Genomic DNA, 14427 nt, shown 5'->3' with positions numbered 1-14427 from the left:
TCTGGTTCACAAATGTTTCTCTCTTCACAGACGCTTCCAGACCTGCTGAACCTTTCCAGCATTTTCTACTTTTACTTCAGATTTCCAGCATCTGCAGTATTTTGCTTTCACGTTATACTACATCACCTCTATTGTACTCTTATACTGTTCTCTTTTCATAACAGTGTAAATTGTTGTTTCCCCACTTTATTTCATAGATTATCATAGAATTTACAGTGCAGAAGGAGGCCATTCGGCCCATCGAGTCTGCACCGGCTCTTGGAAAGAGCACCCTACCCAAGGCCAACACCTCCACCCTATCCCCATAACCCAGTAACCCCACCCAACACTAAGGGCAATTTTGGACACTAAGGGCAATTTATCATGGCCAATCCACCTAACCTGCACATCTTTGGACTGTGGGAGGAAACCGGAGCACCCGGAGGAAACCCACGCACACACGGGGAGGATGTGCAGACTCCGCACAGACAGTGACCCAAGCCGGAATCGAACCTGAGAACCTGGAGCTGTGAAGCAATTGTGCTATCCACAATGCTGCCCCGAAAATCACTTATTGTCACAAGTAGGCTTCAAATGAAGTTACTGTGAAAAGCCCCTAGTCGCCACATTCCGGAGCCTGTTCAGGGAGGCTGGTATGGGAATTGAACCGTGCTGCTGGCCTGGTCTGCTTTCAAAGCCAGCGATTTAGCCCTGTGCTAAACAGCACAACACAATTATTCTTGGGAAATGTCCTGGTGAGTATAAGTCAAAATAGTATTTTCTTTTCAGCAATACTCAAGTTCTGTCCGACCAAACAAAGGAAGATTATACTCATGTTGCCTTTGGTGATTTTGCTGTACACCTCAAATCCATGTCCCCTGGTGTTTGAACCTTCTCCACCTTTGGGAACAGTTTCTCCCTATCTCCTCTGTCCAGACCATTCAGGGTTTTGAACACCTCCTTCAAATCTCCTCTCAACCTTCTCTTCTCCAATAGAAACACCTCCAGCTTCACCAGTTTAGCCCCGTAATTAGAATTCCCAATCCCTGGAACCAGCTCTGTAAATCTTTTGCGCTCCATTCTGTCAAATACTTAAACATCCTTGCAAAGTGGTGTCCAGAATTCTTCAACAACCAGACAACCCTTATTTTGGTTTTAAATGTCTCAATCTCCAGATGGCAAGGCTGGCATTTATTGACCATCTATAATTTGCCCAGAGAGGGAGACGGTGGGCCACCTCCGTAAAGGGAGACGGTGGGCCACCTCCGTGAAGGGAGACGGTGGCCACCTCCGTGAAGGGATATGGTTGGCCACCTCCGTGAAGGGAGACGGTGGCCACCTCCGTGAAGGGATATGGTTGGCCACCTCCATAAACGGCTGCCGTGGTGGTTTTCAATACAACTGAATAATATTCTACGATACTTCCGAGGGCAGTCAAGAATTAAACACGGTGGTGTGGGACTTGTACGTAAGCTCAGACTGGGTAAGCATATCAGACCTTCTTCCCAAATGGACGTTACTGAACCAGTTGTTTTTATGAAAGAACAATCCAACAGCTTCAGTCACTTTTATTGTTACCGATGTTTTCTTTCCAAATTACAGAAAATTCAGTTCAAATCCCCAATCCGATTTGAAATGGATTATTAGTGATATAGCCAGTATACCACCATTTACTGTTACTAAATACCACAGGGCAAAGCTCGCTCTACACTGTCAAACACTCCCAGGACAGGGACAGCACGGGGTTAGATACAGAGTAAAGCTCCCTCTACACTGTCCCCATCAAACTCTCCCAGGACAGGTACAGCACGGGGTTAGATACAGAGTAAAGCTCCCTCTACACTGTCCCCATCAAACACTCCCAGGACAGGTACAGCACGGGGTTAGATACAGAGTAAAGCTCCCTCGAAACTGTCCCCATCAAACACTCCCAGGACAGGTACAGCACGGGGTTAGATACAGAGTAAAGCTCCCTCGAAACTGTCCCCATCAGCCACTCCCAGGACAGGTACAGCACCGGGTTAGATACAGAGTAACGCTCCCTCTACACTGTCCCCATCAAACACTCCCAGGACAGGGACAGCACGGGGTTAGATACAGAGTAAAGCTCCCACTACACTGTCCCCATCAAACACTCCCAGGACAGGTACAGCACGGGGTTAGATACAGAGTAAAGCTCCCTCTACACTGTCCTCATCAAACACTCCCAGGACAGGTACAGCACGGGGTTAGATACAGAGTAACGCTCCCTCTACACTGTCCCCATCAAACACTCCCAGGACAGGGACAGCACGGGGTTAGATACAGAGTAAAGCTCCCACTACACTGTCCCCATCAAACACTCCCAGGACAGGGACAGCACGGGGTTAGATACAGAGTAACGCTCCCTCTACACTGTCCCCATCAAACACTCCCAGGACAGGTACAGTGCGGGGTTAGATACAGAGTAAAGCTCCCTCTACACTGTCCCCATCAAACACTCCCAGGACAGGTACAGCACGGGGTTAGATACAGAGTAAAGCTCCCACTACACTGTCCCCATCAAACACTCCCAGGACAGGTACAGCACGGGGTTAGATACAGAGCAAAGCCTCCTCTACACTGTCCCCATCAAACACTCCCAGGACAGGTACAGCATGGGGTTAGATACAGAGTAAAGCTCCTTCTACACTGTCCCCATCAAACACTCCCAGGACAGGTACAGCACGGGGTTAGATACAGAGCAAAGCCTCCTCTACACTGTCCCCATCAAACACTCCCAGGACAGGTACAGCACGGGGTTAGATACAGAGTAAAGCTCCCTCGAAACTGTCCCCATCAAACACTCCCAGGGCAGGTACAGCACAGGGTTAGATACAGAGTAAAGCTCCTTCTACACTGTCCCCATCAAACACTCCCAGGACAGGTACAGCACGGGGTTAGATACAGAGTAAAGCTCCCTCGAAACTGTCCCCATCAAACACTCCCAGGGCAGGTACAGCACAGGGTTAGATACAGAGTAAAGCTCCTTCTACACTGTCCCCATCAAACACTCCCAGGACAGGTACAGCACGGGGTTAGATACAGAGTAAAGCTCCCTCGAAACTGTCCCCATCAAACACTCCCAGGGCAGGTACAGCACAGGGTTAGATACAGAGTAAAGCTCCCTCTACACTGTCCCCATCAGCCACTCCCAGGACAGGTACAGCACGGGGTTAGATACAGAGTAAAGCTCCCACTACACTGTCCCCATCAAACACTCCCAGGACAGGTACAGCACGGGGTTAGATACAGAGTAAAGCTCCCTCTACACTGTCCCCATCAAACACTTCCAGAGCAGGTACAGCACAGGGTTAGATACAGAGTAAAGCTCCCTCTACACTGTCCCCATCAGCCACTCCCAGGACAGGTACAGCACGGGGTTAGATACAGAGTAAAGCTCCCACTACACTGTCCCCATCAAACACTCCCAGGACAGGTACAGCACGGGGTTAGATACAGAGTAAAGCTCCCTCTACACTGCCTCATCAAACACTCCCAGGACAGGTACAGCACAGGGTTAGATACAGAGTAAAGCTCCCTCTACACTGTCCCCATCAAACACTCCCAGGACAGGTACAGTGCGGGGTTAGATACAGAGGAAAGCTCCCTCCACACTGTCCCCATCAAACACTCCCAGGACAGGTACAGCACAGGGTTACATATAGAGTAAAGCTCCCTCTACACTGTCCCCATCAAACACTCCCAGGACAGGGACAGCACGGGGTTAGATACAGAGTAAAGCTCCCTGTACACAGTCCCCATCAAACACTCCCAGGGCTGGTACAGCACGGGGTTACATATAGAGTAAAGCTCCCTCTACACTGTCCCCATCAAACACTCCCAGGACAGGGACAGCACGGGGTTAGATACAGAGTAAAGCTCCCTCTACACTGTCCCCATCAAACACTCCCAGGGCTGGTACAGCACGGGGTTAGATACAGAGTAAAGCTCCCTCTACACTGTCCCCATGAAACACTCCCAGGACAGGTACAGCATGGAGTTAGATACAGAGTAAAGCTCCCTGTACACAGTCCCCATCAAACACTCCTAGGACAGGTACAGCACGGGGTTAGATACAAAGTAAAGCTCCCTGTACACAGTCCCCATCAAACACTCCCAGGACAGGTACAGCACCGGGTTAGATACAAAGTAAAACTCCCTCTACACTGTCCCCATCAAACACTCCCAGGACAGGTACAGCACGGGGTTAGATACAGAGTAAAGCTCCCTCTACACTGTCCCCATCAAACACTCCCAGGACAGGTACAGCACGGGGGTTAGATCTTCCAATAATCTATGCTGATTCCCTAATCTGAGAGGAACACCTGACACCGAACTGAAGCGTCTCTGGTCTATCCGTGTAATCTAGATGAGGTGTTAGTTTATTGACATTTTGTGGTTCATTGTAGGTGATCTTTGGCTGTGGGGCACCAGGAGCTGATCTGAAACTCTCCAACCTTACTTCAACCTGGATCTCCATCTCCACGGCCAATGAACTTCTCTGGAGTAAAACCCAGTTACAAAAATACGCTTTACAAAAAAGTCAGAATATTTCAGGAAAGGGCAGGCACTGGGCAGCAATGAGAAGAAAGGCTCTTCTACCTATAGCATATGTCTGGGACCTAACCATTTTGGAGTCTGGGCTGTTTAGTAGATAATCTACACACAAATTGGCTACCACACATCCCAAATGATATGAAATGACTAATCTTCATTAAAAATGTCTCCATTGGCCTTAAAGTATTTCGGGACTTGGTGTGGTCATAAAAGGCATGATATAATTACAAGTCTATCTTTTCTCTTCAGGTGGAAGTTGGATTTAACTTGTCTTCCTCTTACCTCCATTCCGCAGCCATTCTTTCACTGTCTCCGTCACATCAAATGAGATCCACTCGTCGCTCTCCTTAGTCTTCAGCAGGCGATTGTCCAGGTATATGTTGCTTTTCGAACTGACCTGGGGCAAACAGTACAGGTGCGCAATGAATAATACTGTCTGCAGCTCCACCTCCGCTTCACCAACTTCCCCTCATCGCCAGTTAGCCTAATCCAAAGAAAGCCAACTTCGACCAGTGGCAGACTGGTCATGTCACAGGACTAGTAACCCAGAATCCCAGGCCCTGGGGGCACAGGTTCAAATCCCGCAGCAGCAGCTGGTGGAATTTAAACATTCGGTTAATTTCAGGGAGTGAAACCTAGTCTCAGTCATACTGTGAAAGCCCACCTGGTTCACGAATGCCCCTTAGCACTGTTGCTTCACAGCTCCAGGGTCCCAGGTTCGATTCCTGGCTTGGGTCACTGACTGTGCGGAGTCTGCACGTTCTCCCCGTGTCTGCGTGGGTTTCCTCCGGGTGCTCCGGTTTCCTCCCACAGCCCAAAGATGTGCAGGTTAGGTGGATTGGCCATGCTAAATTGCTCTTTATGTCCAAAAAAAGGTTAGGTTGGGCTACTGGGTTACGGGGTTAGGATGGAGGCGTGGGCTTAAGTAGGGTGCTCTTTCCAAGGGCCGGTGCAGGCTCGATGGGCCGAATGGTCTCCTCCTGCACTGTAAATTCCATGATTAAGGAAGGGAAATCTGCCTTCCTTATCCGGGGTGGCTTACGTATGACTCCAGACCCACAGCAATGTGGTTAGTTCTTAACTTCCCCCTCTGAAATGGCCCAGCAAGCTACTCGACTCAAGGGCAACTCGGGGTGGGCAGCAAATGCTGGCCCGGCCCAGCGAGGCCCACGTCCCGTGAAAGGATAAAGGAAAGTAAGGCTTTTGAAGAGGCTGGATGTCGTTCCCCATTGGAAAGAGAGAGGTCTTTAAATTTAGGAAGGCGTTCAATAGGGCCAGACGTGGAAAATGTGCGTGCATACAAAATAATAAATTCAAGAAAACATCGGTACCCAGGGAGTGGTTAGGATGTGGAACTTGCGACCAGAAGGAGTAGCTGAGGTGAATAATTTCTACCTTGCTTCAGTTCTGTAGAAGGATCATTTCGATCCGAAACGTTAACCCTGTTTCTCTCTCCACAGATGCTGCCTGGCCTGCTGAGTTTATCCAACATTTGCTGCTTTTATTATTGTTATTGAATGTCGGAGGTGTCGTTTAAGGGAAGCTAAGTACACAGAAACACAGAAAATAGGAGCAGGAGGAGGCCATTCGGCCCTTCGAGCCCGCTCCGCCATTCATTATGATCATGGTTGATCATTCAACTCAATAGGCTAATCCCGCTTTCCGCCCCAAGTGCTGTATCTAATTGCTTCTTGAAAACATGCAATGTTTTGGCCTCAATTACTTTCCGTGGCAGAGAATTCCGACCACTCTCTGAGTGAAGGAATTTATATACACATGTGAAATGAAATGAAAATCGCTTATTGTCACAAGTAGGCTTCAATGAAGTTACTGTGAAAAGCCCCTAGTCGCCACATTCCGGCGCCTGTTCGGGGAGGCTGTTACGGGAATATATAATTTACAGTGCAGAAGGAGGCCAATCGGCCCATCGAGTCTACACCGACTCTTGGAAAGAGCACCCTACTAAGCCCGCGCCTCCACCCTATCTCCGTAACCCAGTAACCCCACCTAACCTTTTTGCACACTAAGGGGCAATTTAGCGTGGCCAATCCATCTAACCCCCACATCTTTGGACTGTGGGAGGAAACCGGAGCACCCGGAAGAAACCCACGCACACACGGGGAGAGCGTGCAGACTCCGCGCAGGCAGTGGCCCAAGCCGGGAATCGAACGGGGACCCTGGAGCTGTGAAGCAACAGTGCTAACCACTGCGCTACGGTGCTGTCCCTCATCTCTCATAAATCTGTCCTAAATGGTCTACCCCGTATTCTCAGACTGTGACCCCTGGTTCTGGACACCCCCCACCATCGGGAACATCCTTCCTGCATCCACCCCGTCCTGTTAGAATTTTATAGTATAGTATTGTACCTGGAATTCTATACATGAGGGAGATATAAGTTTTATATTTCTGATTATATGAAGGTATCAGTTGAAGCATAGAAATTGGTAACTGGGCCGATTGCATTTTGCACAATTGGAATGGGCGACACGGTAGCACAGTGGTTAGCACTGTTGCTTCACAGCACCGGGGACCCGGGTTCGATTCCCGGCTGGGTCACTGTCTGTGCGGAGTCTGCACGTTCTCCCCGTGTCTGGGCGGGATTCCTCCGGGCACTTCCTCCCACAAGTCCCAAAAGACGTGCTGTCATGCGAATTGGACATTCTGAATTCTCCCTCTGTGTACCCGAACAGGCGCCGGAATGTGGCGACGAGGGGATTTTCACAGTAACTTCACTGCAGTGTGAATGTAAGCCTACTTGTGACACTAATAAAGATTATTATTATTATTAAAGATGTGTAGGTTACAGGGAATGGGGCGGGGGAGTGGGCCTGGATAGGATGCTCTTTCGGAGGGTCGGTGCAGACCCGATGGGCAGAATGGCCTCCTTCTGCACTGTAGGGATTCTACGATATGAAGTGACTAATCTAATTGGGAGATTCTGGATTGCTGTTGGCCACAAGCCCATTGGCTCGGGAAACAGATATAAAATGAAGAAAGCCGCTGTGGTTTCTCAAACTGTTCCAATCTCAATGCTTGCATGAGCTGCTCCAATCCCACAGGGAGATCTTGGGTTCCGATCTCTTTGAACAACTCAAGGTCTTTTTAAAATAATTCCACGTCCTAGTATCGGGAGCTCTGGCTGTGCCTGCCGGTGCTATCCTCGTAGATCGACATCACCTAGGCAAAGAATGGCCTCGCATTTCTACAGCCCCCCTTCATCGGTTACGATATCCAAGAGTCTTTACAGCCAATGATGTACGTTTGTACTCTCAGCTGTCAAGTTGCGCACAGGAAGCTCCCACAAGCATCACTGTGATAGCGACCGGATGCTAACATTGGTCAGGACTCCCTTTGCTCTTCTTTGATTGTGGGATCTATTCTCTCCAGCCGAGCTCCAGCCCCAGTCTCTCCCTTCAGCTGAAAGACACCTATACGACGGAGGAGCAGAAGCAGGCCATTCGGCCCATCGAGTCTGCTCTGCCATTCAATAAGATCATGGCTGATCGGATATGATCCTCAACTCCACTTTCCCGCCTTATCCCCATAACCCTCAATTCCCTCACTGATTAAAAATCTGTCTCAGCCGTGAACACACTTAGCGGCCCAGCCTCTACAGCTCTCTGCGGTAAAGAATTCCTCAGATTCACTCCCCTCTGAGAGAAGAAATTCCTCCTCATCTCGGTCTGAAATGGGCGACCCCCTCACTCTGAGATTCTGCCCTCTGGTCCTAGACTCTCCCACAAGGGGAAACAACCTCTCAGCATCCACCCTGTCAACCCCCCTGAGAATCCGATATGTCTCAATAAGGTCGCCTCTCATTCGTCTAAACTCCAATGAGCACAGGCCCAACCTACTCAACCCCTCCTCATCAGAAAATCAGTCCCGACCCGGGATCGACCGAGTGAACCTTCTCTGGACTGCCTCCAATGCCGGTATATCTTTCCACATGTAAGGGGACCAAAACAGTTCACAGTATTCCGGGTCCCTATTTTTATACGGCACAGCTCCGGGATGCAGCACGCCCTCAGATCATCAGCTTTCGAGCCGTGGCTCGCCCCCGAGTCACAACTTTCCAGGTTCGAGACCCACCCCCGAGCTTAAGCACAACAAAAAACAGAAACCAAGCTTCACAGTGCAGTACTTATGGAGTGCTGCACTGCCTTGGGTGCCGTTTCCGATGGAGGCCTGCGCGGCTGGGTGTAAGATGTTGAAGACGAGTGGGGGAGCTGTTCTGCCCAGTGTCCCCGGCCAATATTTATCCCTCAAATCAACGTCACAAAAAAAACATGGGGCTGGATTCTCCCGTTCCTGAGGCTAAGTGTTGACGCCAATGGAGGATCCCAGGTGTTTCACGGTGGGAAAATTGGCGTAAAACCCTCACCGATTCTGCTACCGGTGAGGGGCTAGCACCGGCGCCGCGAAACACCCACGGAACGCGCAAAAGTGGTCGGAGAATCGCCTGGTCCCGTGCTGCACATGCGCAGGGCTGACACTGTGCGTCCGCGCGTACGCCCAATCCCCCCCACACACGCATCGATCGTGCCGGAAAAGATGGCGCCGGCCGTGCTGGACCGTCCCGGCCCCACAGCCCACCCCCCCACCATTTCCCCCAGCCCTGGCAGACGCCCACCAACCAGCGGCATGGCTGTCGGCGGAGTGTGGCGGTGCTGGGCACTGTCCGCACGCCCGCTCTCTCCCTCCGCAGGCGCCACGCCAGGCTCACGGCCGCTGAGATCAAAGGTGGCCCGCGCCGTGCGGAACTCAACCCATTGGAGGCGGAGCGCCGCGGATGGGCCCGCTAATGACATTCCAACGGGATCGCGACTGCGCGCAGCACGCGTCTCGGTGACACCGATTTGGAGGGGGCGGTGCATCACGACCCGGCGTCTAACTGGCGCCTGCCGCGATTCCGCGTCGGGAGCCATTCTCCACCAATCCCGGTTTTGGCGTCGGGCTATGGAGAATCCCGCCTATTATCTCGCTGCTGTGTGCGGGATCTTGCTGTGCGCAGATTGGCTGCCGGGTTTCCTAGATTGCAACATTGACAACCAGTCATAAAGTGCTCCAGTGGCTGTTAAGTGACGTCTGCCGGTTGTGAAAGGAGCTGTTATAAATCTTTCTTTTTAACTGCACTTGAGCATTTACCTGGATTATAGGCTCACGATTTGGGAGTGGTACTCGGCCCACTGGCCCTCTGACGGAGAGAAGGTTGTGCTGCCCACTGTGCCCACAGCTGGGGACTGGCAAACTCCTTTGGTCCCTCAACCCCTTCCCTCATTGGATTCCCATCAGACTGCGACCCCCCTCTCCCTCTCACAACACACACGCGGCGGGATTCTCCGTTGCGAGTCCGCCCCACTCCCGCTGCCAGCGAGGACAGAGAATTTGCCGCGCCGTTCGCTGGAATGGGAATTCCCATTGAAGCCACCCCACGCTGCTGGGAAACCCACAGGCGGGAACAGAGAATCCTCCCATCCGAGGAAGGCCTGGGAATCCCGCCAATCCCTTCCCTGGAAACTTAGTCCGCGGCTCCAGGTGAAAAGTTCCCCCGGACTGTCATCCCTTTTTTTTTTCTCTTTGAAGGTAAAATCTGCGGTGATATGCATCACTGTAAATACACAAGGGGTTAATGCAGATACACTACGACTAAATAAACACTAGAGGGAGCACCAGAGACATCATGACACACAGACATTCAACCAAGAGGTCAGTAAGATAGGACACGACCAATGGGCCGTCAAGACACACACAGAGGTGACACGACCACAAGGGGGCTACCCATATAAAAGGACAGGGCACACATGCTCTTCCTCTTTCCATAGGCGATACTCAGAGAGACAGGGACAGATCAGGAAGCATCACACCCACCGCATGGATTAGAGCAGACTGGTTAGTTAGATTGAGTTACTATAGCAAGATCAGCAGGAGAGTCGAACTCAAGTAGGAGAATTGTTAACTGTTCAATAAATGTGTTAAACCTATCTCCAATCTGAACCTTCCTTTGTCAGAGTATACATCAAGGAAGCAGCTTATGCTACATGAAGAAGCAGAACACAACAAAATCTAGACTGCACAGAGAGTGAGCAACACTGTCGGGGGTGCTGGCTTTTAAAGGAGATGTTAAACAAAGTCCGCTGTCTGAGATGATTAAAGATGCCATGGAGCTCTTAGTTGGGAGCAGTAGACATTCCAGTCAATAATCCCTCAACGCACATCACTAAAACATGTACAAAGTGCAAGCCTTCCTGTTCTGTTCCCTTTAATTTCCTCCGAGTATATGTTGTATTTAATGGGAGTGCTTAAAGGTTCCATTCCACAGTGGAACATCTGACGCCCAAGCCCCCTGTGTCTTATTAATGCTGACGGGTTACGCCATCACCAGACACGGGGGGCCTTACAAAGGAGGCTCCACATCCACGCGGGGCAGGGCTGAGTGGGCCTCTCCAAATCACTTACGGGAACAAGGCTAAATGTGCAGCAGCTTCCCTTGACGTTGCACAGACCGTGAAATGCCCGATGCATTTGGAACTGGTTAAGGGTTATTACATTATAAGCAGTTGCGATGGCTGAATGAAGGGTTCTTGTCATTGTGGCTCCCTTGGTGGTTTCACTACTTCACATTTTAGTACTCCTGCTGCCAGCAGATTTAGAAAGACCTTCAATGTCATGCTGCTTTGCATATTATATTCTGGGCTTTCAACTCAATGATTCCTGGACTTAGAGTCATTGCGGCACAGAAGGAGGCCATTCAGCCCATCGAGTGAGTCCATGCTATGTGGCTTCCATTTGTGCCGTAATGACTCTAATGACTTGCATTCTTTGTTAGGCAAGGATATTTAAGAGTCACAAGCCTAAGGTGAGTGGGGTGGAGTTATGATAGATATCAGTCATGATCTAATCGAATGGCAGAATAGACTTGAAAAGCTGACTGGCTTTCCTCTAAGTTTCACAGTGGTGAGCACTGCTGCTTCACAGCGCCAGGTTCGATTCCCGGCTTGGGTCACTGTCTGTGCGGAGTCTGCACGTTCTCCCCGTGTCTGCGTGGGTTTCCTCCGGGCGCTCCGGTTTCCTCCCACAAGTCCCGAAAGACGTGCTTGTTAGATGAATTGGACATTCTGAATTCTCCCTCTGTGTCCCCGAACGTGGCGACTAGGGGATTTTCACAGTAACTTCATTGCAGTGTTAACGTAAGCCTACTTGTGACAATAATAAAGATTATTATTATTATCCCCAGGCCACACCCTGCCTCGCCAAAGAGTCACCCAATTCCATATTTGGAAGGGACTTAGTTGCGGTAGTCTGCATTATGGGTTCTGATTGCTGTAGTTCATCGAGGTTCCTTCTAAATAGACTCTGTGGACTGTTTGCTGGAGTGCATTGAATAACTAGGCTGCTGGCTGTGTGTCCTGGGAAGCGATCCAAAGAATCTATTTATAAGGAGTCGGTGTGGACTACCGCAAACGGGACTCGTGTCTGAAACTGCACCTCCCGTTAAAAGCAGGGTTACCTCTCCAACAGAATGCAGTGGGTGGAGGATAGCAACATCAACAGCTTGGGTGCAATCAATCGCAGTCACTTCGAGCAGTGCGTTCTGCAGAGATGATTGGCAAGAACATCCCCTCCATTCTGACCAAGAATAGCAGCGTCTTTCTATACAGCCTACTTCCTCCCCAACACACTCCCCCCGTACTTCACCTTTTCCTGCTTAATGATCTTTTTGTGCTCAATTCTGATAAATGTTGACACCCTAAATGTTAACAAACCATTGACTGGCCTGCTGCGTAGTTCAGCGTTTCCTCAGTTACAAACAGAAGGTTAGGTTGCTCGATTGAAAATGTACTTTCGATCTTCTGTCAGAACTAATATTTTATTGATGCAGTTGGACCTGCCATTGAAGTCAATTTATGGCTGTAATATTAGTGTTTGCCACAGTATACAAATTGAAAACTTAAAATAAAAAATAGCAGTCCCAGACCGACCCTACTTTAAGTCTAAGGAGTAATAATACTCCTCGGCCTGCTGTGTGTACCCAATAAAACCATGGTAACCTTCCTTGCTGGGCCACTAATGAGCATGTGACCCTCTTGCTCCCCTCCCTCTAATCTTGGGTTCCATCTGGCTTTCCTGACTCAGCGTCTTTCCATTCCCGAGACTCCAGCACCGGAACCTAAGCCAAGACCGAGGGAGTGCCTCAAAGTCGGGGGTGGGGGGGCCGTCCTTTGGGGTGAGATGTCAAACCGAGGGTCCAGCCGCCCACTCAGGCGGGGGCGCGATTTGAAGGCGAGCAGGACGGCACTCCCCGATGTCCTGCCCGATATTTATCCCCTTGGCTGGCATTGCTGCTTACGGAGTCTTGCTGTGCGTAAGTTGGCGGCCATGTTCCTGAAATGGTAACAGCAGCCACACTCGAAGAAGTTTTTAATTAGCTGTAAAGTGTGTTGGAACGTCCTGAAGACACGCAAGTGCTAAAGAAATGTAAGATTTAAGCACTCAGATGTTGCAGTGACTGTTAAAGTAGTCCAGCCACTGATTAGCCCGCACGTTAGCAGCACGGTAGCACAGGGGCAGCACAGTAGCACAAGTGGCTGGCACTGCGGCTTCACAGCACCAGGGTCCCAGGTTCGATTCCCGGCTTGGGTCACTGTCTGTGCGGAGTCTGCACGTTCTCCCCGTGTGTGCGTGGGTTTCCTCCGGGTGCTCCGGTTTCCTCCCGCAGTCCAAAGACGTGCAGGTTAGGTGGATTGGCCGTGATAAATTGCCCTTAGTGTCTAAAAAAGGTTAGGAGGCTTCATTGGGTTAGGGAGATAGGGTCGAAGTGAGGGCTTAAGTGGGTCGGTGCAGACTCGATGGGCCGAATGGCCTCCTTCTGCACTGTATGTTCTATGTTATGTTCGAAATCTCTTCTGTCCCTGCCGCTCGTCTTCTCTCCTTCTCTAAGGTCACAGGTTTGCAATGAGGGACAATTCAAGATCCTGACCACTCTCTTACTCTTCACAGACGCGGTCAAAGCTATTCAACTGGAGGGGGTGATGGGGGAGACGTTAAAGCTGAGGCATCTCCACCCTGGAAAGCAGATTGGGGCCTGCCTGATTTACTCTCCTCCATATCCTACAATCTTCACAGCAGCTGAAACTGTTTTCAGAAGCTCACACGGCACTAAATAGTGCACATAGGTTAGTCGGCAGAGAGGTGATTGGGAAATATGTTTTTGTCGTGTTATGTACTCTGGGATAACACAGGCTGCAACTGGATGCAGCTTTAACCAAAGGATACTCCAGACCTTGAAGTTAGTTCAATCTGATTTATTAAACCAGGAGCACAGTTAGCACAGTTCTCTATGAGTTCGACTCTCTGCTAACCTCAGTGCGGTTACTCTGTCTGACTGAACCAGACTAGCTCTTAGCCACGTGATGGAGGTGTGATACTGTACATACACCCTGGCTCACTCTGTGGAAAGAGGCGGAGTGTGAGTGCCTCGTGCCTTTTAGAGTGAGATGCCACCCCTGAGTGTCCTGCCTGCTCGTTGGTCATGTCCTGTTCTCTGTGTTCATTAGCTGCCTGTCTGTATATCATTATCTGCATATCGTGACAGTTTTTAAGCAACAAATTATTATCTGCAATGTCCTGTCTCTTTCAACAGTAACTTCTAAAACATCTAAACAAGAAATGCAGTGTAGGTTTTACATGCAGCCTGGGCCTGCAGCCTCTCCGCTCTGTGAGACTGGAGATGGCTGAGAACAGAGCTTGCGTCCGGCAGCCATTTTGTGTGTGTGGGAGACGCAAGTGGTGGATCTGTGCTCGGGTCAGTTTTGCTAAACTGGGCGTCGGCCTCCAAACCTTATTTTCCTTTGTAATTTGTTGTGAGAATCC

General features: G+C 50.2%; 1 protein-coding gene across 1 annotated transcript in view; it reads right to left on the bottom strand.

The window, feature by feature from the left end:
• The window catches only part of LOC140402424 (transforming growth factor beta-1 proprotein-like), an 87364-nt gene that overhangs the window by 25178 nt on the left and 47759 nt on the right, over positions 1-14427 (bottom strand). The window contains exon 3 of the mRNA XM_072490195.1: positions 4840-4954. Within this exon, the coding sequence (XP_072346296.1) occupies positions 4840-4954 (115 nt within the window). The remainder of the gene's footprint in view (positions 1-4839; positions 4955-14427) is intronic.

Source organism: Scyliorhinus torazame, chromosome 25, assembly GCF_047496885.1.
Source record: "Scyliorhinus torazame isolate Kashiwa2021f chromosome 25, sScyTor2.1, whole genome shotgun sequence".
Lineage (NCBI taxonomy): Eukaryota > Metazoa > Chordata > Chondrichthyes > Carcharhiniformes > Scyliorhinidae > Scyliorhinus > Scyliorhinus torazame.
This window is presented reverse-complemented; position numbering and strand designations above follow the sequence as displayed.